Source organism: Bos taurus, chromosome 24 (assembly GCF_002263795.3).
Source record: "Bos taurus isolate L1 Dominette 01449 registration number 42190680 breed Hereford chromosome 24, ARS-UCD2.0, whole genome shotgun sequence".
NCBI classification, from domain to species: domain Eukaryota; kingdom Metazoa; phylum Chordata; class Mammalia; order Artiodactyla; family Bovidae; genus Bos; species Bos taurus.
In genome coordinates, this window is record NC_037351.1 from 33,230,494 (window position 1) to 33,258,144 (window position 27,651).

The window sequence follows — 27,651 nt, forward strand, 5'->3', positions numbered from 1 at the left end:
AGGAGGTGGTATATACTCTGAGGGTGTGTGATGGGTCCTAGGGCACCATATTTTCTTTGAATAAAGTGTTTTTGCAGCAAGAAGTTGGTAGAGTTGTTAAGATAATATACAGAATACCCAGTTAAATTTGAATTTCAGCAAATAATTTTTTTAGTTGAAGTATGTTTCATGTAATATTTGGAACACATTTTTACTAAAGTATTATTCTTTACCCGAAGTTCAGATTTATTTGCATGTGCTGTATTTTTACTTGTCAAATATGGTAGCCTTAGAAGTCAGTCCAATGGCCTGAGAGAGCTGACACTCTTTTTATTTTTTATTTTTTGGCCAAGCCTGGTGGCCTGTGGGATCTTAGTTCCCCAACAAGGGATCAAACCCTCGCCCCCTGCATTGGAAGGGTGGAGTCTCAACCACTGGACCACCACAGAAGTCCCAACACAGCTTTTAAAACTGCAGATGTACCCAAAGGAAATAATCAACCAAAGTGAAATTGCATGTGATGGTACTAACTTAGGAAATGGTTTTCAAAAATGAGCCAGGAAATGAAGTACTCTTTGTATTGTTTCTTGATAGTTTATAAATGTAACTTGTACATAGGTATAATTTATTAATAGAGGAAAATTATTATTCTGTATATATAAAACATATCTATTATTTCATCTTTTATCTTTTTTTTTCTTATTCCTTAGTGACATTGACCAGCAGTACTTAAACTATCTATTCAGGTAAAATATAATTTAAAATTTCAAAAAATAATTTATATTCTTCTAGAGCTAATGGGTTTTTATTTTCAATAATATCTTGATTGGGGAGATCTGAGCCAATGTGCCTGCCAGGAAGGCAACCTAAATAATTGGTGAGACGATCAGAGTTGAGGAAATGAAACAGTAATCCTGCCCTCAGGCCAGACAAGCAGGGCTTCCAACCAGCCTCAAACTTCAGAGGGCTACGCCTCTCCCTAGGGCTTTTGGAGTCTGTAAGGCTGGTAAGAACCCACACCTTTTCTTCTAGACTGGGCCCTGAGATTTCCTACGAAATGGATTCCAAAGTCTATCTTCTTAACTCATTCCTAGACCCAGTGGATGTCCAAGGAAAGGATTTTAGCGGGAAGGTTGTGGGTGGAGGATGGACTCGCAGGCTGAGATGTCCACACACAACACACATGTATGAGGTCCTTTGGGTGCAGGATGGAGCCTGGTTTGGGGAGAGAAGAGGGTGCTTTGGGGGTCGGGAGCCAGAGGCTGGACCTTCCCCACAACGCCACCTTCTGACATGAAGCTCCAGGGACTCTGAGAATTCTGCTTTAATTTGGAGTTCCAGGTTGTTTTGAAGGTGTTTTTGTTAAGGTAAGATGAAGTTTTAGGCTTGGTTTATGACATTTAAGTGTGGCATTGAATAGTATTGAATAGATTACATTTAAATGTCATAAATCAAGTGTAATATTGAATATATGGGCTTTCTCGGTAGCTCAGTGGTAAAGAATCTGCCTGCACTGCAGGAGCTGTAGGAGACCAGGGCTCAATCCCTGGGTTGGGAAGATTCCCTGGAGAAGGGCATGGCTACCCACTCCAGTATTCTTGCCTGCAGAATCCCATGGACAGAGGAGCCTGGCGGCTACAGTCCATAGGGTCACAAAGAGTTGGACATGACTAAAGCGACTTAGCACACATGCATGCATTGAATATGTGGATTCTTTTGTACCCTTGACCCAAAACAGGCATAGAATAAGGCTTAGCCACTCAATAGAATGGCCTGGGAGCATTCTTGAATCCTGGGAGTCCCCAGGGCACCCTGCGGGACCTAACTAAGAAACAACGAGGTTTGCTGTCTGAAGCTCAAGTTTGCCTAATGCAACAGCATTCTGTCCAGAGGACTGAGTTCACAGAGGTGCCTTTCAGCATTTGGTGGTTTAGTCGCTAAGTTGTGTCCTATTCTTGCAATCCCGTGGACTGTAATCCACTATGCTCCTCCATCCATGGGATTCTCCAGGCAAGAATGCTGGAGTGGGTTGCTATTTCCTTCTCCAGAGGATCTTCCCGACCCAGGAATTGAACCCGGGTCTCCTGCATTGCAGGCAGATTCTTTACCAACTGAACTATGAGGGAAGCCCCTATCAGTTTTGGCCTCATGGATTTCTGGAGGAAGTTACTCAGCTTAAAATGTTCGACATGAGCTGTATTCTCCACCTACAAACCCACCAGCTGCCTTTTCAAGAGATGTTTCTGAAAATGCAGAAAGACTCTTGGTGTTTGAAATGTTTCCATGACATTGTACCACTTTAAACCGTTCTTCCCCCACCCCCCGACCAGAACTTATAGCCAAGTCGAGCAGCAGCAGAGGGTTCAGGGGATGGAAAATCAAGCCACTGTGACCACCCCCACCTGCTAGTTCTTCTGCCTCTCCCCCTGTGTGAGGGTTTCACTGCCGGGGAACCTGATGCTCAAGGCTTCCTGCCTCAGACTGCTGATTCTGTTTCTAAGTCTTCTTTTCAGTACAAGTGAAGAAGGTAAACCAGGGCTGAGATTCGATTTGCCACAGGCCCTGAGCATCCAAACCCAAAGATCTGCAGTTAGTCAGATCTGTCTGGACCTCTGCCTGCTGGATTGATCTCTCTGCTGGTTTGAAAACACAGAGAGAACCTGCTATGTATCTGGCCCTGCTAAATACTTGAGATCCAAAGATAAATAAAATATGGTTCTTGATCTCAAGGCCATCACAGTGTAGGAATTAGGAAGGCATGACATTACATTTACAAATTTTCAGATGTGGACTAGAGAACCAACTCTTTTATTTAATGATTTATTTTTACCCCCTAGTCTTGTCTTTTAGAGTCACCGTTTGGGGTGATCCTGATGATGGCATTTGGGATGCCATGTCAGGCCCTGGGAGATATTTTGGGATGGAAACAGGATCCTTCACATCCTACCATAAGAGCAATAACTTCTGCTGCTGAAGTTATAAGTGGAAGGGGATCCAGTGAGCTAGAATAATGGGGTATGTAGAGGGTATGTGCTTTCTGGAGAAAGAAGAGATAGCAAGCAGACAGCCTGTGTAAAGGATAGAAAAACTCCAGTCTTGTTTGTGGTGTGTATGTTTTTTACAGCTGCATGTAAACACTTATCTTATAAACCTACAACTTCTGAATGGCCAGGATGTGGCTATTCTCCATGGCCTTTGTCCTGACCCGCCTCTCTTCTCGCCTCTTTCTGTGATGCTGCTCCTTTGGGAGCTGTCAGAAAATCAGAAATGGTGCTGGGAGGTAACTCAAGAGCAGGGCAGGGCAGTGCTGAACTCACACTGGTTTCCTTGTAAAACTGGCCTCTTCTACTTCCCTGTAGTGTCACCAACTGCGGTCTGAGGTAGTGGTTCTCAGCCCTGGTACTTTATAGCTTCCAGGAGCCATGACAAATTAAAACCATGGATGCCCAGACTATTCCCTTAGAGATTCTAGCCGGGATACTGGGCTCTTCAGATGTGTCTGCAGGGTGAGGCCATCCAACATTAAAACAAACAAACAAACAAACATTCTTGGTTCTACTTGAATATAAGGTTTTATTCCTACCTCCAACTAAACCAGCTGCCTGGTAGCATGAGTTTTGACAGAAGAGGGTATAGAAGGTGGGCTTAGGGCCACACAGAGGTGCTTGTAGACAGGCACTGGGAGATGGGACAGGTTTCCAGAGAGGAAGATGGGAGAGAGCCAAACAGGTATGACCTGCATCGTCCCTTATAGCATCAACTACAGATTGGTCCAGGAAGTTTTCAGGCACAGGGTGGATGGCATGGGTCATGCTGTGGATTAGTTTCTTGGAAATCTACCACTCCTTCTGTAGTTAATTTTGTGATTTAGCTCACAAGTAAATTTAGCTCACATTCAACAGCTAGCTTTTAGGCTGCAGCCTCTTTGTAATTTAGAGTCTGCTTTGTTTCGCTGACAAGGACACTCTGTAGATTAGCGGGCTATGGTGATCATTCATGGTATGGCTGATGCTCAGGGAAGAGTGTGGACCCTCAGAATCATCACAAGAGATCCAGCCCTTTTACCAAAACTTGAGACATTTCAGGACATTCTCACACTCTTCCTGATGAGTTAGATTTCGTCAGAATGAGAACATTCAGTGCAGATAATTTGCTTTTAGGCAAATCTTACTATTTCCAAGTAGAATGGGTGTTGTTTTCTCAGTGCTGGCGAAGCTTTCTTCACTAGTCTGCTGTTTCTTTTTCAGTGTGGTGCTCCTGGCTTTAGCAGCTCACCCCACAGGTAAGATTTCGTTTATTTGTTTGTCTTACATTGCCCACTGACCCAGTGCTCTGATCCTGCTTAAATCTCCGAGGGAAATTTTGTAAGAGAAAGTGGCTGCCTTCCAGGGTGTCAGGAATGGCCCACATACTTGAAACTGCTCTTAATGTTCCATCATGGAATTCACTGTCCATGTGCATGTGGGCGTGCGCTCAGTCTCTCAGTGGTGTCCAGCGCTTTGCGACCCATGGACTGTATCCCCCACCAGGCTCCTCTGTCCATGAGATTCTTTAGGCAGGAATACTGGAGTGGATTGCCATTTCCTCCTACTTTTATGTGAAATGGTAACAAATAAAACTGTGGTCTATATGAACAGTGCAGTTGTTTGGAACGAAGTTGTGTAATGCACAGCTTTGTGCAGCTCAAACAGCAGCCAACTGCTTCAAAAAGCACACAGGTTTGTTAGAGTAGATAATTAAGGCAGGTAGATATTAAGGTAGGAATTTGGTGTGCGAGATTATAGAAGCTCAGAATCTAGGAGATCCCTTGGAGATCAGTTTTTCCCAGTTTTATAAAGCCTGGTCACTTGACCTAAACCCTCTGATGGGTCTTGGTGATGTGTTCTCATAGGACCATAAGGTTAATTACAAAATGTAAGCAAGTGAAACGGGAAGAAACTCCCTCTCCTCCAGAAGTGTCCGAGGACTGCCCTGATTGAGCAGCTCCGATTCCTGCCAGTGTGTTAGCTTTCTCATAGGACCCAGCCCTATGGGTAGTCTAGCCCATTTTTACGACAGAGGGACACTTCATTCTTTCCTGCTTGCTTATTACACTTTCCAAGTGAAATGTCCACCTCATAGAGTGGGTGTGGGTCAGCCAGAATGCTTTCAAGACTCCTTATATCTGCACCAATTAAGACACAGTAAGAGTCAGGACCCACGGGTGCAGTCTTTTTCTTTTTTTTTTTTAAAGCTCTGTTAATTTCCTTCTTTTTTTCTTTTGGCCATTTTGTACCACTTGTGGGATCTTAGATTGATCCCTGGGATCAATCTAACCAGGGATTGAACCTGTGCTCCTTGCAGTGGAAGCTGAGTCCTAACCATTGGACTGCCAGGGAATACCTTCTGTTAATTTCTGACATTTTAAAACAGGGCTTTATCCTTTTTGGTTTTGTCTTACCTCTTCTTTTTTTCACTTGTGTCTTCATTATTTGGTAGTACTTTCAAAACATTTTAAAATTGAAATATGATTTACGCAAAGGAAATGCATATTCGTAAATGTACAGCTTGATCAATTTTGACAAAGGTACACACCCATGTAACTCACACCTCTATCAAGACATAAAAAACATCTGTCACTCCAGAAAGTCTCCTCATGTCCTTTCCTAGTCACTCCGTTCTTACCAACCACCAGAAGCCCCTATTGATCTGGTTTCTGTTACCATACATAAGTTCTGTCTATTTTAGAGTCTCATACAAATCGAAACACATAGGAAGGATTCTTTTGTGTCTGGCTCTTGTGTTCAGCAGTGTTGAGGTTCATCCAGGTTGTTGTATGTCTCACTAGTCTGTTCCCTTTATTGTTGACGAGTGTGCCAGTATATGAACCTTTTGTTTATCCATTCACCTGATGATGTGCACATGAATTGTTCCAGATTAGTATGAATAAAGTTGCCATCAACATTCTCATAAAAGACTTTTTGTAGACTTACATTTTCAGCCCTCTTGGATAAATACCTAGGAGTAGAATTTCTGTAGAGTAGTCATATGTTTACCCTTGAAATAAAGTGCCAATTTTCTAAAGCATTTGTACCATTTTACCTCCCACCCAGCAGCCAGTGGTAAAGAACCCGCCTGCCAATGCAGGAGACATAAAGGATGCAAGTTCGATCCCTGGGGTGGGAAGATCCCCTGGAGGAGGGCATGGAAACCCTCTCCAGTATTCTCGCTTAGAGAATCCCCAGGACAGAGGAGCCTAGCAGGCTACAATCCATAGGGTTGCAAAGAGTCAGACATGACTGAAGTGTCTTAGCATGGCAGCATGCACAATAATGCATGAGACTTCCGGTTACTCCGTGTCTTCACCAGCCTTTGGTGTTGTCTGTCTTATGTTAGCTGCTCTGCCAGGTGGGTGATGGCCTCTCAGTAGTGCTTTTGACTGAGCTGCCCTCCTCACTCAGTCCTGAGTAGCTGGAAGGATAAGCTTTCCTGTGATGCAGATGGTGCGGCTTTGACACACACCTTTGGGACACACTGGGACAGGGCGGTAGGTAGGGACCAGGTAGACAGTTCTCCGTGTCCTGGATGCAGACCCTGATGCTTCTCCCCCTTCAGGCATTTGGTTTGCTTCTTGGTGAGTGGGGTCTACGTCTCCTAACCTTTCAAAGTCACAGTTCATGCAGAAGCTCCAAGAATCTTGGAACCTTGCTTCCCCTGGGACTATTTTAGATAAGAGTAGGGAAAAGAAATCCTTCCTCTGTTTGAAAGTTTGCATTTCCTCTTTGTGTGAGGTCCCTCTGCGGTGGCATTTTCAAGAGAGAACATTTCATAGAAACAGAAGGGCAGGAGGACTTGCAGGAATCTGACTGGAAATGACCTTGTCACCTGGTGTCTATTGCTAGTACTGAGATAAAGCCAACAGTACTCACTACGTCTTGGAACTGACCTTCTGCTTTCCCACTGATTCTGAGGACTAAAATGTGGTGAGAGGAAATTTTCCTGCTATTCAAATATCAGTTGTTCTTGGATGTAATAAGATCATTGCCACACTTTTCACTATAGCAATTTCATGCTCCATTATCTTCAGAGAGATGGGATTCACTCCCTCAGAGAGTCAGCAGAATTTTAACCGTGGAGTATGAGGATGAAGGCTTAACTCAGACCTTGGTGTGTAAGCTGTGTGTTGATGCCACAAGACAAGTTTACAACGCTTGGACCACTTACTTTGTGCTTAAAGTGGGTGTTCTACACTAGCGGTGAAGGAGTGTTGTCTTTTGAGCATCCTTACAGCTTTTTTGGAGAAGGCAATGGCACCCCACTGCAGTACTCTTGGCTGGAAAATCCCATGGACGGAGGAGCCTGGTAGGCTGCAGTCCATGGGGTCGCTAGGAGTTGGACACGACTGAGAGACTTCACTTTCACTTTTCACTTTCATGCATTGGAGAAGGAAATGGCAACCCACTCCAGTGTTCTTGCCTGGAGAATCCCAGGGACAGGGAAGCCTGGTGGGCTGCCATCTCTGGGGTCACACAGAGTCAGACACGACTGAAGTGACTTAGCAGCAGCAGCACACCTTTTTTAGGCTCCTGGGTTTAGTTCTTATGTGGTTGGGTCCAGCCAGCCACATACGGCAAGATCTTCAGGGCTAACTTTGTAACACAGTTGAGAAGCTGGTGTGCACCCTCTCTGTTAAAGTGAAAAAAGAGGCCAGCTAAAGTCAGAGGGGAAGCATTAGGGGTCGATTTGAGATTGATTGGGCTTCCCTGGTGGCTCAGACCATAAAGAATCTGCCTGCAGTGCAGGATGCCCAGATTTCATCCCTGGATCGGGGAGATCCCTGGAGAAGGAAATGGCAACCCACTCCAGTATTCTTTTTTGAAGAATCCCGTGGATAGAGGAGCCTGGTGGGCTACAGTCCATGGGATCACAAAGAGTTGGACATAACTGAGCGACTAACACAAAACTTGAGATTGAAGACCAGCAGAGCCAAGTGGAAAGTGTTTGGAACATTCTCTGTAGGGAAAGCAGGAGGTGTTGAGGTCTCCCGGATACTCTTGGTTGACTAGCACTTGTTATTTGTCAGAGATGGCCCTAACACAGTGGATACAAGTGATGAATAATCATAGAATCGTAGAATCATAGAATCGTCAAGAACAGGATGGTTCCAGAAGAAACCGTCATGGGATCAACTACATGACAAATGTGTGGAGGTTTTAGAAATGGCTCAACGAGAAGAGCCAGCTATGCTCTCTTTTGCTCTCAATAATTTATATGGTCAATTTTTTAGGATTTGGGTGAGGATTATTATGTAACTTGTCAATTCCTTAGGATGGTGATTTTTTTTGCTTTATCTTCCTCCCTTCCTATCTACTCATGACCACTCCACTGCCCTGCAGACCCCTCCACAGCTTGGGCTGGGCTGTCAAGATCTCCTCTTGCCCCACCTCCCTGTTCTGGGCACCAGGAGCCCAGTTCACCTCCCCTGAGTGAGGCGGTAGCACCCAGGGAAATATGAGGTTTGCGTTTAATGTATTCCTTTCTGCCTAGTCCTCCTGATCACACTGACTGCACTGCAGTCTCCCTCACTCTGAAAGGGAGGTTGGGAAAAAGCCAAGAACCAACAGCCGCTAAAGAGACAGAACAAAGCCTCGGAGAACATCCTTCCACCCTCCTGGCAGGGGGTTGGGGCCGCCCGCTAGGATCCGGATGCTCAAGTCTACCCTGGCTGTCTCTTCTGGAAGGAAAGGGCCTTCAGAAGCAGTGGAGTTCTTCATGCGCTTTACACGTCTGGGCCTGATGTTGGTTACAAAGTGCCTCCACCCAAATAAGTCTCGAGTAGATGACAGAGGTGTTCAGTGGGGCCAAATATAAAGAGAAACAAAATTCTTAGCCTTTTGCTGGGCCGTAAGAAAACCAGATCCTTGGAGACCCTCTCACTTTAAACACAGGTACATATGCACCAACCAAACCAAACAAAATCATGATAGTTACGGTAGAAAAAAAGCAACCCTCCAGAGAAATGGAATTCACACCTTTCTTTCCCAATTGATGGTGGAATCATTTGAGATCATTTTTTAAAAATGTAATTTTTTTTTTTAACACCAAAACCATTTTGTATTGGGGTATAGCCAATCAACAATCTTGTGATAGTTTCAAATGAACAGCGAAGGGACCATTTGAGATCATCTAAGGCTGAGGAAGTGTAGCACGCACTGTGTCTCTTGTTCTGAAACTCTTGGTTAATAAGCTTAGTGATCTGATTTTACATACGGTAATGTACATGTCTCAGTGCTACTCTCGCGATTCATCCCACCCTCTCTTTCGCCCGCCCGTTGTCCACAAGTCTGTTCTATGTGTCTGCCTCTCCGTTGCTGTCCTGCAAATAGGTTCATTAGTACCAGCCAGTGGAAATTCACTGGGAACTCAAATCTGGTGCTCTGTGGCAACCCAGAGAGGTGGGATGGGGTGGGAGATAGGAGGTGGTTCAGGAGGGAGGGGACATGTGTATTCCTATGGCTGATTCATGTTAGTGTATGGCAGAAACCAATACAGCAATTGTAAAGCAATTATCCTCTAATTAAAAAATTAAAAAAAGAAAAAGTGATGAAGAATGTTCCACTGCCACTGCCATGCTGTGAATACTCAGGAAAACTAGCCTTTCTGGCTCCAGACCATCCAGAACTGAGAGACAGACTCAAGCCTGGGGGTCTTGAAGACCTGGCGCCTCCAGAATCTCAGAAATCCGAGATTTGGAAGGATTAGGCTATCTGCCGTGGAAATGCTTAATTCCTTTTCTCTGGACATTTTTGGAAGGCTTTCTGCTTTTTTAATCTCCTGACTTCTTGTTTGTGACGAAGTTCAAATTCCAGAGAGGGAAGCAGCCAATATGTGTGATTTTCCTCTTGCACCAAGTGGAACTAAAAGAATGAACTTACTTCACTAGAAATAAATGTACCCTTTGGACCTTAAACTAAAATGAGTATGCATGGCCGTTGGCCCCTGCTCTCTTTGGTAATTAAAACACAAAAATGAGAAAAGATGTCAGAGGCATACACTCATGATCCTTTTTTAGATATAAGAAAAAAAATAATAGAAAAATCTTAAAAAAAAAAAAAGATTCTTTTTGTCCTATAGTCTGGCTGAAGCAGAGGTGGCTGCCTGGTGAAGAGCAAAGATCTTAGGGTTTGGAGTGACCAGGGTCCATGTTCTGGCTCCAGAGTTCAAAAGTTGTGCAATCTCAGACACTTCACTTCTCTGAGCTCCAGTTGAAATGGGGATAAGAAAGCCTCACAGATTGTTACAAGGATTGAAAAAAACAATGTACGGAAAGCTTTTAGCGCAGAGTCCTGCTCAGGGCAGGCTCTCACTAAATGGGTCATAACTGTCATCATACTTAGTCTTCCCAGGTAGCTCTAGTGGTAAAGAACCTGCCTGCCAGTGCAGGAGACAACAAGAGACGCAGGTTCGATGCCTGGGTTGGGAGGATCCCTTGGGGGAGGGCATGGCAACCCACTCCAGTATTCTTGACTGAATCCCATGGACAGAGGAGCCTGGTGGGCTACAGTCCATGGGGTCGCAAAGAGTCAGATACTACTAAAGCGACTTAGCACAGCATATCATACTATTATTAATATATTAAGACAGTGCTGATGACAGAGACCCTCGAGTGCTAGAGTGAATTCACTGATACAGTGCATTTCTGGGCAGCTGAGGGCAGGGGACAGGGGGCTTTCGGACTATGTGTGTCAGCTCTTGCTGTTTCCACCAGGTGATCTCTTCAGCGTCCTGGACTTTCCGTTCCTGTATTTCTACAGATTCCACGGCAGCTGCTGTGCCAGGTAATCCCAGCTCGTAAAGCCCCTCACACTGTGGATTTGTATGTTTCTGTACTACCACCTGTGTCTTTGTGAAGCCCAGGCTCACTGCCCATTGTCTGAATGTGCAGCAAAAGAAAATGGTGCCCAGTGCCAATGAGGAAGGTTCCCCCCTCGGCCATCAGAGGGTTGTTAAAGGACATTCTTGGATGCTCAGAGCTGGCCTGGGACCTGCGAGGTCCCCTGTCCTGAATAATTTTCTTGGCCAGAGTAGCGGTTTTCAGAATTGCAGGAGTGAGAGAACTCTCCCACTTTTTTTCTCTCCCACAAGCAGTTCTTAAACAGAACTTCAGTATGTAAAAATGATGAAACTGATTCAGTTCAAGGCAAGATTCGGGTGCAGATTCACACCCTGTCAGCTTCTGCCTTGACTTCTCTCTTGTTTCCAAGGGGCGAACTCCAAAAAACCTTGACTGAACCCTAAGACTCTGAGAGACAGATTTTGACACCAACAGCTAGGAGCTGTCTAGAGCACAAGGTGATCCCTGATATTTGGCTTTGGGAAGGATCAGAGATGTGGACCAATTAGATGGATGCATTTATGGTGCTACTGATAAAGAATTCACCTGCCAGTGCAGGAAATGCAGGAGACATGGGTTCATCCCTGGATCGAGAAGATCCCCTGGAGGAGGGCATGGCAACCCACTCCAGTATTCTGGCCTAGAGAATCCCATGGACCGAAGAACGGGGCCGGCTGCAGGCCATGGGGTTGCAAGGAGTTGGACATGACTGAATGTCTGAGCATCACTGATAAACAGAAGTTCATCCCATCCTACCCACCCTCTTTCCTGCAGGAGCCCCACTTCACTTGACTTTCTTGTGCTGAGAAATGGAAAGGCTTCTGTGGATAATCCCGAAGGATGGATTCTTTATTTTTTTTTTATCATTATTTTTTAAAACATTCTTATGTATTTATTTGGCAGCACCAGGTCTTAGTTGCAGCATGTGGGATCTAGTTCCCTGACCAGGGATCAAAGCCAGGCTGCCTGCATTGGGAGTGCAGAGTCAGGCCCTGGACCACCAGGGAAGTCTCAAAAACATGGATTCTGATATATTTGAAAAACTGCACTTGGGTTGAATTCCAGCCTAGCTGTTTGCTCCTTTGTGTCTTTGGGCGAGTTATCCTAGTTCTCTCAAACCTTAGTTTAGTCTTCTCATCTGTGAAATGAAAAGATCATACCAATACAGGATGATTGTGTGTATTAAATAAGGTACATAAAGTTCTAAGCATCTTGCCCAGCCCAGCAATGGTGGGCAGTATTATTATCTGTAAATAGAATATCAACAGACCAAGAGCAATTGCTGCATGAAAGCCAGACTTGTTCCCACACAAAAGAGATTGTGCCTCGTGAAGCAGTGATTCTTCACAGAGTCAAAAAGCTGATATGCAGGCTAGGTGCTGTTTCTGATGGGGGTGTGTTAGCACACACACAAACTCAATACTATAGAGTATGCTCCTGCATTTGGGACTTCCCTGGTGGCTCAGATGGTAAAGAATCTACCTGCAATGCAGGAGTTTCAGGAGACCCAGGTTCAATCCCTGGGTGGGGAAGATCCCCTGGAAAAGGGAATGGCTACCCACTCCAGTATTCTTGACTGGAGAATCCCATGGACAGAGGTGCCTGGTGGGCTACAGTCCATGGGGTTGCAAAAGAGTCAGACATGACTAAGTGGTAACACTCTTCTGCATTTGAGCCTTAGAATGATTTAAAAAAAAAAATCATCCTCAGAGACGTTTCAGGAAAGCACTGACAGAATTCATCTTCTCAGCTCCTGTCTCTTTGGTCAGGCCTTGTCACTTGCCTGTTAGCTTGGATCTGTGGTGTGAGTGTCCGTGGGCTTGCTTCCCTTTGAGCCTGGTTATTTGGCTGTATTGGGTGACCAGGGTGTGGAGGGAGGGCATCAGGTTTGGTTAATTTGATCAGAGCAACAGAGTTCACAGCCCATGGGTGATGGCTTTGTGGGGTGATCTTCTGCCTCCATTTCTGTCCCTTTTAATCTGTCTCATAACCCAACATGAAAAATCAGGTTTTTTCATTTAAAAGATTTGGAAATCTTTATTTGAGTTAGTTTAACTCTCCATTACATTCTACATCTCACTTCAGCACACACAGAGCTTACCCTCTTTTAAGAATGTGTCGGGACTTCCCTGTTGGTCCAGTGATTAAGAATCCACCTGCCAATGCAGGGGACACAGGTTCAAATCCCTGGTCTGGGAAGATTCCACGTGCCATGAGGCAACTAAGCCTATATGCCCTATAGCCCATGCTCTGCAAGTAGAGAGTAGCCCCCCGACTGCCGCCACTCGCTGCAACTAGAGAAAGCCTGTGTGCAACAGCAAAGACCCAGCACAGCCAAAAAATAAAAAAAAAAAAAAGTAAAATTAAAAAAAAAGAACGTCTCAATTTTCTCCACATCACCTCATGGCTCCTCTATAACTGTATCTCAGACTACAAGCGGTCACCTTCAGAGGTCCTGGGGGAGCTCAGGAGGGGTCATGGAGGCCTGAGGGGTCAGAGGCCCCATTAACAGGGAGCCCCAGGCTCCCTCACTCCTGGGGTCCGCCCAGTGCTTTTTAAGACCTGCCTCCACATCGAGGGGTAGGCAAGCTGGAAGTAGAAGAGCTGGATGAGGGCAGGACCCATGAATCATTTAGAAATTATTAACCGACATGGAAGTCAGGTGATGGGAAGGACTCATGGGTACTTTCAGGAGCATGTTGGTCACAGACCAGGAGTAGCTGAGTCCTCGCAGAGTCTGTGCTGAGAGGAAGGGTCGACATGGAACCATGCCCTCGGGAGAGGACAGGAGGAGCCCCAGGTGGACTGAGGTATGGCGGGGAGAGCCAGGCACCTGTGATGTTGGGGCTGCGGGGCATAGATGCCACCAAGAGGAACCCTGGAGGGCCAGCCACCTCACTGACCCCTGCCAGCCTCACAGTCACAGGGACCCGGAGCACCTCACTCTGTCTCTCCAGCTGAGAGCACATTTCCACAGGTCTGAAGGGCCACGGAGAGCTTTGGAAGAGCCAGGAAACCTGGACCTTAATTGTGTCTCTGCCTTAGTTTGCTTGTTAGTAAAATGAGACTCGGGGCTGGGGAGCCTTTCTCTTTTGAAGATCTGATTCCCTTCAGGTGGGATGAAATGACTATCCTTATTCCTGCTTTGAGAACATAGCACCGAACCTGGGGCAAGAAAAAAAGGGGAAGAAAATGGGGATTTGGTCAAGGTTACAAGGGTCGGTGAGCACACCCAGGAACAGAATTGCAGGTCACTGGATTCCCAGCCTCCTGCTTCCCCACAGGGGCTCCTGTGGGGTGACTCAATGCCTTAATCCAGAGCGGGCTGGGCTCCCGGCTCCCGCGCCTGCAGAGACAGACCTGTGCAAACTTTGCAGGCTGTTAGGCCAAATGGGCTGGATTGTACACAGAGGAAACCTAATCCCCATCTCTGGTTCTGCCCCAAGAATGTGAGCTCATCAAATCTAATGAAGTGAAGGCGCGCATTTCTGTGAAATCTGGCCTTAGGTGTGTTTAATCAGTTCAACCCGCTTCTAAGTACACCTGTCAAGACACTTACGTAATGCCTGCTGAGACCAAGGCACCTTGTTTGAGTCTGTTCAGGAAATACAGAGACGCCCAAGATGGGACCCCTCCCTCTCAGGGCTCATGAGCTGGGTGGGAGCCACACCCCAGCGCCCATAATAGAGGTCAGATGGCAGGATGGCACCCCACACCCCTGAAAGGACAAAGGAGGAGGTACATAGAGGTCAAACCCCTGGAAGGCCAGTCTCAGGTCCCCTTGGGAAGTGAGGGCTCTTTCAGGCTTTATTCCCAATGCGTCTGTTCTGTGTAGATCCCCTTGTTTTGGGGGACTTCTATTATGCAGCCTTCCCCTTGAACAGCAGGGAGATCAAACCAGTCGATCCTAAAGGAAATCAACCCTGTATATTCATTTGGAAGGACCAGTGCTGAAGGGGAAGCTGTAATACTTTGGCCACCTGATGCGAAGAGCCGACTCATTGGAAAAGACCCTGATGCTGGGAAAGATTGAAGGTGGGAGGAGAAGGGGACGACAGAGGATGAGATGGTTGGATGGCGTCACTGACTCAATGGACATGAGTGTGAGCAAACTCCAAGAGATTTGGGTGGCCTGGGGTGCTGCAGTCCGACTTAGCAACTGAACAACAATAACCCCTTTAGATTCTTTTTTGTTTAAACGTCTTATTTTACATTGGAGTATAGCTGACTAACAATACTGTAATTGTTTCAGATGGACAGCAAAGGGACTCAGCCATACTTTTATCCATTCTCCCCCAAACACCCCTCCCATCTAGGCTGCCACTTACCATTGAGCAGAGTTCCCTCAGTTCTTACCTTGAACCCAGGGGCCAGTCCACACCCTCTGACTTCATATGATGAACATTTCCTTGGAAGTCTTTTCCTAACAGTTTGTTTTGCTTGAAAAAAAAAAAAGCTGAAGCTCTGCCTTGGCAAACACCAAACTCTAGAAGTATTATAAGAGGGAGCAGGAGATACTGTCCTCCAGATTTTTTTTTCTTTTATGATTTACCCAGAGATCTCCCAGATTTCTATACCCCCTCCCCACCTCCAGGGAAATGATCTCATCATAGCTCCTTGGCATGGTAGAGTTAATGGTTTTTTTTTAACTTTTGATGTTTTTATCCAGAGATCACTGAAAAACAGAGATGAGATAGAGGTGTTGTCATAACTAAAAATTGACTAATGTTTGTAAGGTAAATAAAAAATGTCACAGAAAATAGCTACTGGCTACAGGACTTCCCTGGTGGCTCAGATGGTAAAGCGTCTGTCTACAATGCAGGAGACCCGGATTTGATCCTTGGGTCAGGAAGATCCCCTGGAGAAGGAAATGGCGATCCACTCCAGTACTATTGCCTGGAAAATCCCACGGACAGGGAGCTTGGTAGGCTACAGTCCATGGGGTCACAAAGAGTTGGACATTACTGAGCGACTTCACTTTCACTTTCACAGGAAGACATCTCACTTAAAAAAGTCTATTTTCTCCTTGCAGCGGATTTTTAGGATTCTTTCTCATGTTCAGCACCATGAAGCTAAAAAGCTTTATGGCTCCAGGGCAGTGCGCAGCCTGGATTTTCTTTGCTAAGGTAAGAGGGAGGGAGAGGGTGGAGAACCCATCTCAGGAGCTCTTGTGTCCAGTGTTCTCAGAGCCCATGTGCTGCAGGTTGGTCTTCGGGGACTCGTCTCTAGTTATTGACCCTGCATCTGATCCTTCACTTGTTTGGGTAACAATTTCCGAGGGCTTCTGCCTATTTTAGGCTTCCCTGGTGGCTCAGATGGTAAAGAATCCTTCCAATAGACACAAGTTTGATCCCTGGGTCGGGAAGATCCCCCGGAGGAGGACATAGCAGCTCACTCCAGTATTCTTGCCTGGAGAATCCCATGGACAGAGGGGCCTGGCAGGCTACAGTTCATGGGGTTGCAAAGAGTCAGACAAGGCTGACGCAACTTAGTAGGCACATGCATGGTTGATTTACAATATTGTGTTAGTTTTTGCTGTACAGCAAAGTGAGTTAGTTATACATATATCCACTCACTGTTAGATTATTTTCCCATATATGTCATTACAGAGTACTGAGTAGAGTTCTCAATGCATGCTATGTAGTAGGTTCTTACTAGTTATCTATTTTGTATATAGCAGTGTGTACGTGTCAATTCCAATCTTCCAATTTATCCTTCCCTCCCCTTTCCCCCCTCAGTAATCATGTTTTCTATGCCTGTAAGCCTGTTTTGTATATAGATTCATCTGTATTATTTTTTAGATTACACATACAGGTGATACCATATAATATTTGTCTTTCTCCATCTGACTTATATCACTTAGTATGACAGTCTCTAGGTCTGCCCATGTTGCTGCAAATGACATTATTTCCCTTTTTTATGGCTGAGTAATATTCTGTTGTTTATATGTATCTCATCTTCTTTATCCATCCTCTGTCTATGGACATTTAGGTTGCTTCCATGTCTTGGTTATTGTAAATACTGCTGCCATGACTCATTTGAGAAGACCCTGATGCTGGGAAAGGTTGAGGGCAGGAGGAGAAGGGGACAACAGAGAATGAGATGGTTGGATGGCACCACTGATCAATGGACATGGGTTTGGGTGAACTCCGGCAGTTGGTGATGGACAGGGAGGCCTGGCGTGCTGCTGTTCATGGGATCACAGAGTCGGACATGCTGAGCAACTGAACTGAACTGAACATTGGTGTGCATGTATGGGAAGAAATATATTTAACTACATTGGGAGGAACTTCAGCGGAGTAGGAGAAAATGGAGTCCCTAAAAGCCAAGCCATAGAGAGCATTGTGAACTTTTGAATGAGACTGACCAAGGGTAATTTTTTCTTTTTTGCTGCACTTTATGGCTTGTGGGATCTCAGTTTCCTGACCAGGGATTGAGCCGGAGTCATGACAGTGAAAGCCTGGAATCCTAACCACTAGGCCACCAGGGAGGTCCCCTGAGGGTAAAGTTTTAAGCAGATTAATAAGGTGACAGTGCTTAAGACAGATTGGAAATGACTTCCAAGCATTTAGAAGAGAGGTGAATCAAGGTAGAGATGGCAGGAAGAAAGGTGAAAGGTCAAACTTGACTTACAATTTGATCCTGATCCAGGGATGGAACCTGAGTGTCCTGCATCTCCTGCATTGTCAGGCAGATTCTTTACCACTCAGCCACCAGGGAAGCCTGACTTATAATTAGAAGGAAAATAAATTTTAATTATACAATTTGTCTTATAACTGTTATGTGATGTGATAAAATTAGCTAACAAAGACTCAGATCATTTTAGGACAGATTTGGGGGATAGTTTGGACAAAGGAATGATGAATATTGTTGTTTGTTATTGTTTAGTGGTTAAGTCATGTCCAACTCTTTGTGATCCCATTGACTGTAGTCCACCAGGCTCCTATGTCCATGGGACTTCCCAGATGAGAATACTGGAGTGGGATGCCGTTTCCTTCTCCAGGGGATCTTCCCAACCCAGGGATAGAATCTGCATCTCCTGCACTGACTGGTGGATTCTTTGCCATTGAGCCACTGGGGAAGCCCAGTGATGAATACGGAAGGTGACAAAGTGAGTCCAAAGTTTTTGCTAGAGACAAATGAGATCTGTGGCCTTAACGCACAGAAATGGGGGTGGTTATGAAAGAACATCCTTTAGGAGAAAGCTGGCGATATACATTTTAGACAGATGTGTATAGTGATAAAACATCTGCATGGAGCTTTTTTGTGTTGGAAACATGGGGTCAAATGTAGATGAGTGTTCAGGGATTTGTCCATTTGAGCTTCGCCTGTAGAAAGATGCAGTTGAAATCAAGAAAACCTATCCATCAAGGAGCTCACTAAGAGAGTGAAAGGATTTGGGGAGAGTAGAGCAGAGTCCTAGGACTTAGCCTGGGAGAAACTTAGATACTAGGGGCCAATAATGAGCAGGAAAGAAAAGTCATAGCTGGAAGGTAGAGGGGATCAGAGAAGTTCAGAGCAGGGAAGTCTAAAGGAGAATTGTAAGGAGTAAAGCAGAATGCCACCCAAAGGTCAAAGTGACCACAGTAAGAAGAGTCTACAGCACGCACTTTGCTAAGCTTTGCGGAAACAGTTTAAGGAAAAGGGCAGAAGTGGGAGTGTGGCAGGGGGGGATCATAAACACTCAACAATACCTAAGATGTGGAGAGAAGATTGTGACTGGTGGTGGGCAGAGCTAATGAAGATAACTTCTTTTCTAGGAAAAGAGGGACTTGGGCGAGCTTGAAAGTAGAAAAGGAGACACCCTGATACAGAGATTTCATGATGCTAGAGAATGAGGAGAAAATTTGGAAAATAAGTTTCAAAGGGAAGTAGAAGGAGTGTGTGTGTGTGGCGGGGGTTGAAATGTAAAACCCTTTTCCTGGGCTTTACTTGAAGGTAGAGGGCTTCCCAGGTAGCTCAGTGGTAAAGAATCTGCCTGCCAGTGCCAGAGATGGTGTCGATGCAGGATCCATCCCTGGGTTGGGAAGATCCCTGTAGGAGGAAATGACAAATCAAGCCAGAGGAACCTGGTGGGCTACAGTCATGGGGTTGCAAAGAGTCAGACATGGCTGAGCACACGTGCACTCATGGGAAGGTAGCCAGGCTCTTCTGTGAGTTACATGGCAGAGGAACTGGGATTCGCGGGAATTCAGGAGAGGAAAGACTGACTTTGATCACGATGCATTGAACCCCTTTAGTCCTCAGTTTTTTTGTCCATAAAGCAAGGGATCTGGGCCAGAAGATAAAAGGAAAATTAAAAAACATGATTTGGACAGGGAATGTCTCATACTTGGGACTAAATGCTGATGGCATCTACATCCAATTGTAGGATTATCTGTTATGAAGATCTGCTGGGAACAATATCATTGAATGTCAGTGCCTACTTAGTAAAACATGTGCCAGATTTTAAAAGTCTTTCATAGAACTTATCAGAATAAAGTAGGAAACCACTTAGCCATCAGACTTTCTTTCGTCTCTATTATCAAGTTCCATCTTCTCCTGGGGAAGATTATGTATAAAGGCCATACATATATTATGTATAAATGCCATAAGATATGTATAAAGATTATACCAGAATGTTCCTCTGTGTTCTTATTTAGAGTCTTTGTTATTGTTTTTTGCTGTTGTTGCATGCATGCTCAGTCATGTCCAACTGTTTGTGACCCCATGGACTATAGCCCACCAGGCTCCTCTGTCCATGGGATTCTCCAGGCAAGAATACTGGAGTGGGTTACCATGCTCTCCTCCAGGGGATCTTCCCAACCCTGGGATCAAACCTGTGTCTCCAGCATCTCCTGCATTGGAAGGCAGGTTATTTACCACTAGCACCACCTGAGAAGCCCCTGTGAGATAATGCATGTAAGGATAAACCATGGAGTGCTATGCAAACACAGAGCATGGTGTAGAATCACTCAAACCCTGAACAAGATTGAATTTATGAACTAGCTCTGAGTCCCAGCTCGGCCACACTTTCTAGGTGTGTGCTTTGTTTTCTCATCTGTAAACAAATATAATAATAATGTCTATGTTCAGAGAGGGTTGAGTAATATTTAGACAGCCCTGGAATAGTGAGTATCGGGCAGCTGACAGGCCCTCCTTGGCCCTGTCGACCCCTGGTTTAATTCTTCTACCAGATTAACCAGTGATTTCCTGAGTCTGCATTTTCCATTTGTATTTGCTGGTTCTAGACTGTGAATTGAGTTGGGAACTGCCTGCTCCAGACTCTGCTCAGAGATCAAAGCTCAGGAGAATAGACTCTCGCACAGCATATTTCATGAGACACTGCCTAACAAAAGATGCAATTGATGTACCATTCACAATGTTTTTCTGCCTATATAAAGAGTCATTGATTCAGAGCAGTTGCTGTGCCTGTGAAAATGTGTGTTTGTTGGTCTCCATGGAGACCACCTCTGGCTGTTCCGTGACCACCAGACTTAATTATACACTGGGGTTGCCAAGGGAGCCTGCAGAGCTGTCTCCATAACAACACATCCTTGTGTAGTAAAAGGACCGCAGTCCAGAACTGTTTTCTGTTTAGGAGTTTCTCTTAAAAGAGTTGAGAAGGCTGTGCTGGGAAGTAGCAGCCTTGTTTTGATTTATCCTTAGGAAGAACCCTTGAGCAGATAGGAATTGCTCTGAGTTTTGACCTCCTCTTGCTCAGGTTGTTTGGCCAGGTCTCGGGAGCATGACCTGGCATCTTCCTTTTTCCCAGTGACATGTTGACATTTCTCTTGACCTATTGCCGAGATATTGAACTGAGAAGGAAGCTTGGCTAAGTGAGTTTCAACTTGTTTTAAGTATAGGATGAACTTGTGAAAATGTCCTCAACAGATGCTGTGATGGTTTGGTGTTTGGAATTTTCAGATGTCTCCCAAGACCATGGGGGAAATGCTTGCTGTTTCTGGTGGAACTGCAAAAAAGAAAAAGAAGAAGCAGCCTAGTGTCTTTTATAATGGAATCACACAGATTTCATAACTTGTAAATAACATAATTTTTTTCCATCAAATTTTTTTTTTCTGATGTATTTGCGGGAAAGTTTCAGAGCTTAACATGAAGTCATACCTTGAACTTCCGAGAAAGTGACAAGTAAACAAATCCTTCAGGTTCTGAAATAGATGTAGATTCAGTTTCTGGTGCATACATGCTTGTTTGCACACACACACACACACACACACACACAGATTGCAGAAAGATCCTGGAAGTACAGTTGTGATCCCCATCACACTTTGCTGTCTCTGGTTCTAGTCTACACTGAACAGAGTGTTAGTTCTTCTCTGTCTTCTACTTCCTACTCTGTACAACTCTTAAACTTTTTTTTTCCCCCAGTTTCATACAAATGTAACTGTCACGTGGCACTGTATTAGTTTAAGATGTGGAACATAGTGATCTGATATTTGTATATACAAATGATCACCACAATATATTTAGTTAACATCCCTTACCTCCCATGGTTTAGTCGCTAAGTCGTGTCCGACTCTTGCAACCCCATGGACTGTAGTCTACCAGGCTCCTCTGTCCATTTGATTTTCCAGGCAAGAATACTGGAGTGGATTGCCATTTCCTTCTCCAGGGGATCTGCCCGACCCAGGAATCGAACCCAGGTCTCCTGCATTGCAGGCAGATTCTTTACCAACTGAGCTATGAGGGAAGCCTTACCTCCCGTAGTTACAAAAAATATAGATTTGCTTTGTGAATTTGCACGTCATCCTTCTCCGTGTCATTCTGGTTTAGTATATGTGCTGCTGAAACAAACACAGTTACGTCTTTTTCTTTATCATCATCATCCCCATCATCTTCATCACCATCTGTTGGTGTGGAGAGCCTGTTGCTGTCTTTCCTTGCTTCCTAGGTGGGAAAAGGTAATCCCCAAAGAGAAGGTTACTCCCCTCAGTTTATTACTGGTGTTGTGTGCTCAGTCATGTCTGACTCTTTGTGATGTGGACTCTAGCCCACCAGGCTCCTCTGTCCATGGGATTCTCCAGGCAAGAATACTGGAGTGGGTTGCCATTTCCTACTACAAGGGATCTTCATGACCCAGGGATCGAACTTGAGTCTCCTGTGTCTCCTGAATTGGCAGGCAGATTCTTTAACCACTGGGCCACCTAGGAAGCCCTTCCCCTCACTTTGGTATTTGCATTTCTTCCTATTTTCTCAGCTTCTGTAGACTCCTCACTTGTTCTTCCTGTCACATTGAAAATCTCATTTGAACAGATTACTTTCTGGGTAGCAGTTCATATTTCTTTATTTTCTTCCTCAAGCTGTTATTCAGCACCTTGATGTGTTCTGGAATAGTCTGATGAAAAGACATTATTCAACCCAATGTAGCTGTAGCTTTTTTTTTTTTTTTAATTTTTCGTTTTAGCTGTAACTTTTATGTTGAAAGAGTACGCTTACGAAATCTAATCATGACTGTTTCCTAATTAAATCATTTTTCTTTTTCACAGTCTAAGTGGCTAGGGCAATGAGAAAAAATTTTTCATGGAAAATGGAAACTTAGAGGCAGCAGCATAATTTCCTTTACAGTCTCTAACTGGGCAATAATAACATGTCTATGTCTTTCCATGACATCACCGCTGAGGCGACGGGAGCATGAAATAGCAAGTTCAGAAGCTGCTCTGTGTTTGTTGAACTATATGGAAACAGTCAGCAAGAAGCTGGTTATCTGGGAATTATTCGTTTATAAGCAAGGTTTTCCCAGAGGACACGTGAGAGGGGAAATACAGTTTTGGACTGAGGGGGGAAAATTAAATTCCATTTCCTTTTGTCAAAATAATTCCTAGGGAAGTGAGTGATGTTAATGGACATTTTGCTATTTTGGATAAGGTTGTTTTTTTTTCTTGTTTCCGATTATGAACTCCTGATTTTTTTCTGGGCTATTTTTAGTGCCATTGATCATCACAGTGTTCTCTGCTGCAAAAATGTGATAACGATTCTGGACTTCTCAACTTTTGACCTGAATGAATTTGCTTTAAAGGAAATACCCGGAATTTCTGCCCGTGTTCTGACTGCAAGGTTTATAGGAATTCTGTCAGTATCCAAGATAATTTATAATACCTAAAGTTTTTGGCAATACAAAGAGCAGTTAATTGGGAAAGTTTACAAGGCCTCCACTGTGGGAATAAATTGATGTTTCCATGGTTCATTGTGGATGCAGTAAATGATGGCTGAGTGAATGCTTATTCTATGCATCTTTGCAGACTTGTGCACTCAGATCAGAAATAAAGGTACAATTCTGCACATATCTTGTAGAGTCCCTTCCACTGCCCCCAGTTATGCTCTTATAATGTATGTGCCTCTGTCTTTAGCTGTGCCATTCATCCTGTTTGAGTTCATTTTTCCTTATGAAGATCTTTTGTCCCAGTCATTAGATCCAAGTTCCGCAGGGTGTGGCTGGACACAAGGGAATTAGCAGGGTGCACTTCACCATCTGTATGTGCCCAAACCAGAGGGCAAGCTTCAGGCCTGTGTCATTGGAGAATGAGCTGGCAGTCAGAGCTAATAAAATAAAGCAGTTTTTGGGAAATCAGAAGGAGCAAACTTTCATTATGGGAAAGCTAAGTTTTTTGTTGTTGTTTTGCTTTTTAAAATATTTGGCTGTGCCAGGTCTTACTTGCAACCAGGGATGGAACCCAGGCCTGCTGCATTGGGCGCTTGGAGTCTTAACCAGTGGACCACTAGGGGAGTCCTGGGAAAGCTAAGTTTTGACACATGATAATAGAAAAGAATAACATGTGGATTTGAAAAACTTAGTAGACATCTACTTGGTGCCATTTTGGGCAAATAACTTCTCTTTCCCACAATGCCTTAGAGACATCTTGGTGACCTGGCCCCCCGGGGGCCCCAAGTACCCCACTGGATCTTGCCCCATACTTGTTCTCCTGTTTTATCCCCCAAAGTGGAATTTGCTTAAAGTTCCAGTGGCTCAGATGATAAAGAATCTGCCTGCAATGCGGGAGACCCAGATTCGATCCCCAGGTCAGGGAAGATCCCCTGGAGAAGGGAAAGGCAACCCACTCCAGTATTCTTTCCTGGGGAACTTCATGGACAGAGAAGCATGAGTCCATGGGGTCTCAAAGAGCAACTAACATGACTGAGCAACTAACATTGCACAGATAGTCATTTGCTCATTTTTTTTCTGTTGAAAATGCCCTCCCTTACAAAAAGTAGTCCAAACTTGCTCCGCACCCCACCCCGCCCCCTCACCCCGACTCTCCATCAGCACTTTAAAGTGACCCAGTGGTTCTTTAGGTTAAGATTTCTGATGCTGTTTTTGTTTTTCTCTTAAGTAGGCTGCGTCAGTCTGTAAGGCCAGGCAGTTCAGTATTGAACACAAGCTGTTATGTGACACCAAAACAGCCAATCTGTTAGTCAAACATGTGGCAGAAAAGGTTTTTTACAGTCAACAGTTAATTGCCTGATATTATGTAAGATGTACTAAGTCGCTTCATTTGTGTCCAATTCTTTGCAACCCTGTGGGCTGTAGCCTGCAGGCTCCTCTGTCCATGGGATTCTCCAGACAAGAATGTTGGAGTGGGTTGCCATGCTCTCCTCGAAGGGATCTTCCTGACCCAGGGATTGAACCTGCATCTCCTGCATTAGCAGTCGGGTTCTTTATCACTGGCACCATCTGGGAAGCATATATTATGTAAGCTAGACCACATTTGACCACGTGTTAGAACACATGTGTAATTGTATTTGATTGTTTCTGTGCACACCTGGGGGTTTGGGGTAGTTGATTATGAGAGGAACAGGCTGTCTCTGGCTACATTTCCACATCTGTCTTCTTGTCATGTGACTTCTGGGGGTGTTGCAGGGGATACAGGGAGACACCCCTCCTTCAGTTATTTGAAATGAACTTCTTTTCTAATGTCTTGAGTGTTCTAGCTATCTGTGAAGGACAGAACATATCAAGTGTATTCCAACGAAAAGGGAAATGGAATAATTGCCAAAACGTTCCCTCTCAAAGTGTTGAGCCCCCAAATCCTAACAATCCTGTATTGTTTATCTTAAAAAAAATTTTTTTTTATTAGAGTATGGTTGATCTGGGGCTTCCCAAGTGGCACTGGTGGTAAAGAATGTGTCTGCCAGTGCAGGAGATGCAAGAGAAATAGGTTTGATCCCTGGGTCAGGAAGATCCCCTGGAGGAGGGCATGGCAACCCACTCCAGTATTCTTGCCTGGAGAATCCCATGGACAGAGGAGCCTGGCGGGCTGCAGTCCATGGGGTCAGAAGAGTCGGACAGGACTTAGCATACACCTGTGGACATGGTTGACTTACAGTGTTGTGTTAGCTTCTGCTCTACAACAAAGTGAGTCAGTTGTGCCTATATTAACATATGTATCCACTCTTTCTTAGATTTTTTTCCCCATAGGCCCTTACAGAGTTTTTTCATTTATTATTTTTTATTGAAGTATAATTGCTTTACAATGTTGTGGTCATTTCTGCTATACAACAAAACAAATCAGCTCCATGTATATATGTATTCTGTCTCTCTTGAACCTCCCTCCCACCAAATCCTAACATTTTCAGGGTGCACAGAAGTAAACAGCTCTGGCGTAGTCAGGGGGGAGCATACATTTGGCAGTTTGGAACAGGAGTAACAACACTGTTTACAGTAGGGTTGAGATAGGAATGCAAGCCTTGAGGTGGTGAGCATGTCTCTGACTCTCACTTGAAGGGAAAAACCAGCCCAGTTCTGAGCCCAGGGAAGAAATGGTGCTTCTTCTACTGGTGTATCCCTGCTCTGACATCTGAGTTGAGCTTCACCATGTGAACCACTCAGATCCAGTCAAGTCCTAACACATCTTTTGTGAAGCTGGTCACGCTTAATCTTATTTTCAAGTTATGCTTAGACAGTTGACTGTTCACTCTAAGAATTATATAATCATGACTCCATTTCAATACTCACACCTCCTATGAGGGTTTTCTTTTCCCTGAAAAAGAATTTTTCAAGTTGCTCTGTGGGAAGTTGATATATTCAACAGAGATTCATAGAGTGACCTGTCACAGTCCAGGCTGAGAAGATGAGACAGCAGAGGGAAGTGACAAAGAGCCCTGAATTTTGGAGACAGAGAGGATTGGAAAAAAATCCCACTCTCCAACAATGTAACTTTGAAAAGATTCCTTAGCCTCTGGATATATCAGTTTTCTCATCTGTAAAATGGGAATAATTGTATAACTTTCACAGAAATATTACAGGGATTACATGAAATAATGTACTGTTGTTGTTGCTCAGCCGCTTAGTCCTGTCTGACTCTTTGTGACCCCGTGGACTGCAGCATGCCCGGCTTCCTTGTCCTTCACTATCTCCCAAAGTTTGCACAAACTCATGTCCATAGAGTCGGTGATGCCATCCAACCATCTCATCCTCTGTCATCCCCTTCTCCTCCTGCCCTCAATCTTCGCCAGCATCAGGGTCTTTTCCAATGAGTCGGCTCTTCGCATTAGGTGGCCAAAGTGTTAGAGCTTCAGCTTCAGCATCAGTCCTTCCAATGAATATTCAGGGTTGATTTCCTTTATGATTGACTGGTTTGATCTCCTTGCTGTCCAAGGGACTCTCAAGAGTCTTCTCTAGCACCACAATTTGAAAGCATCAATTCTTCGGCACTCAGCCTTCTTTTTGGTACAACTCTCATATCCGTACACGACTACTGGAAAAACCATAGCTCTGACTACGCGGACCTTTGCTGGAAATAATGTATGTTGAGCAGTTAAAGTTTGCTCATATTAATTGTAAAGAATAAGCTTTTCCCTTGCAGATGGAGAAATGTTTGAAGTACTCTTTGTATTCTGGATTTGGCTACAATTTGAGAGCTGCTGACTTGTATCATTAGAAAACCTTCACTACTGCTTTGTTCCAGTTTGACAATCTAGTGTCAAGAGGAAATTAAAATGTCCAGATTCAAGTGGCATCATAGGTTTTAAAGTTCTTCTTTCAAGTAACTCAAGGAACCTGATTTATCATTTGATCTAACATTTGGAAGTCACACATGTCTGTTCTAAAAAAGAGAGCAAAAGAGGAAGCAGCAGTCCTAAAGGTTGACGGATGAGCCTTCAGCAGGGAAATGCAGCTTTCAGTCTGTGCTAGTTTGGTTGTCAGAGAGTGGGGGTTTGAGACAGAAGTGGTTTTAAATCTGATGTAGAGCCACACACCCACCAGAATGGCTAAAATTAAAGAGACTGACAATACCAAGTGTGGGTGAGGATTTGAAATAATGCCTGGTTTAGAAAACACTGAAGCTCAACAAGATTTGTTATGACTAGGCAGCCTCACTCTTGGTTTCTACCCACGAGAAATGAAGACATATACCCGCAGCAAGGCACGTTCGGTGGTAGGGAGTTAGAGGTGGTGGTCCCACAATTCTGAATAGAGTAAAAAACTTTTTTTTTTTTTTGCCACACCATACAGCTTGTGGAACCTTAGTTCCCCAGTCAGGGTCTGAACGCATGCCACGGCCGTGAAAGCAGTGAGTCCTAACCCTTGGGCCTCCACGGAATTTCCCATACTAAACAACTGTTGAATGGTACGCTTTTAACAGGGTGAATTTTATAACATGTACATTCTATGTCAGGAAGACTTATTTTTAAAAAAAAATCCATAATAGGAATATCCACAGTAGTTTTACTCATAACAGCCTCAATCTGGAGGAAGTAGTCCATACATCAGTCAAGAAATAAATTTTGGTCTCGCCATACAATGGACCAGTACACTGCAATAAAAGAGCCTATAGCCACAAAAGTGATTTGGATGTACTGAT

At 44.5% G+C, this 27,651-nt stretch overlaps 1 protein-coding gene across 2 annotated transcripts in view; it reads left to right on the forward strand.

The window, feature by feature from the left end:
• TMEM241 (transmembrane protein 241) overlaps nt 1-27,651 on the forward strand; it is a 120,356-nt gene that overhangs the window by 61,484 nt on the left and 31,221 nt on the right. The window contains exons 10-13 of one of the 2 annotated variants that reach the window (XM_024984521.2): nt 690-725; nt 4,227-4,261; nt 10,727-10,796; nt 15,885-15,978. In XM_024984521.2, the coding sequence (XP_024840289.1) occupies nt 690-725; nt 4,227-4,261; nt 10,727-10,796; nt 15,885-15,978 (235 nt within the window). The remainder of the gene's footprint in view (nt 1-689; nt 726-4,226; nt 4,262-10,726; nt 10,797-15,884; nt 15,979-27,651) is intronic. The other variant, XR_003032414.2, reaches the window with a different exon arrangement.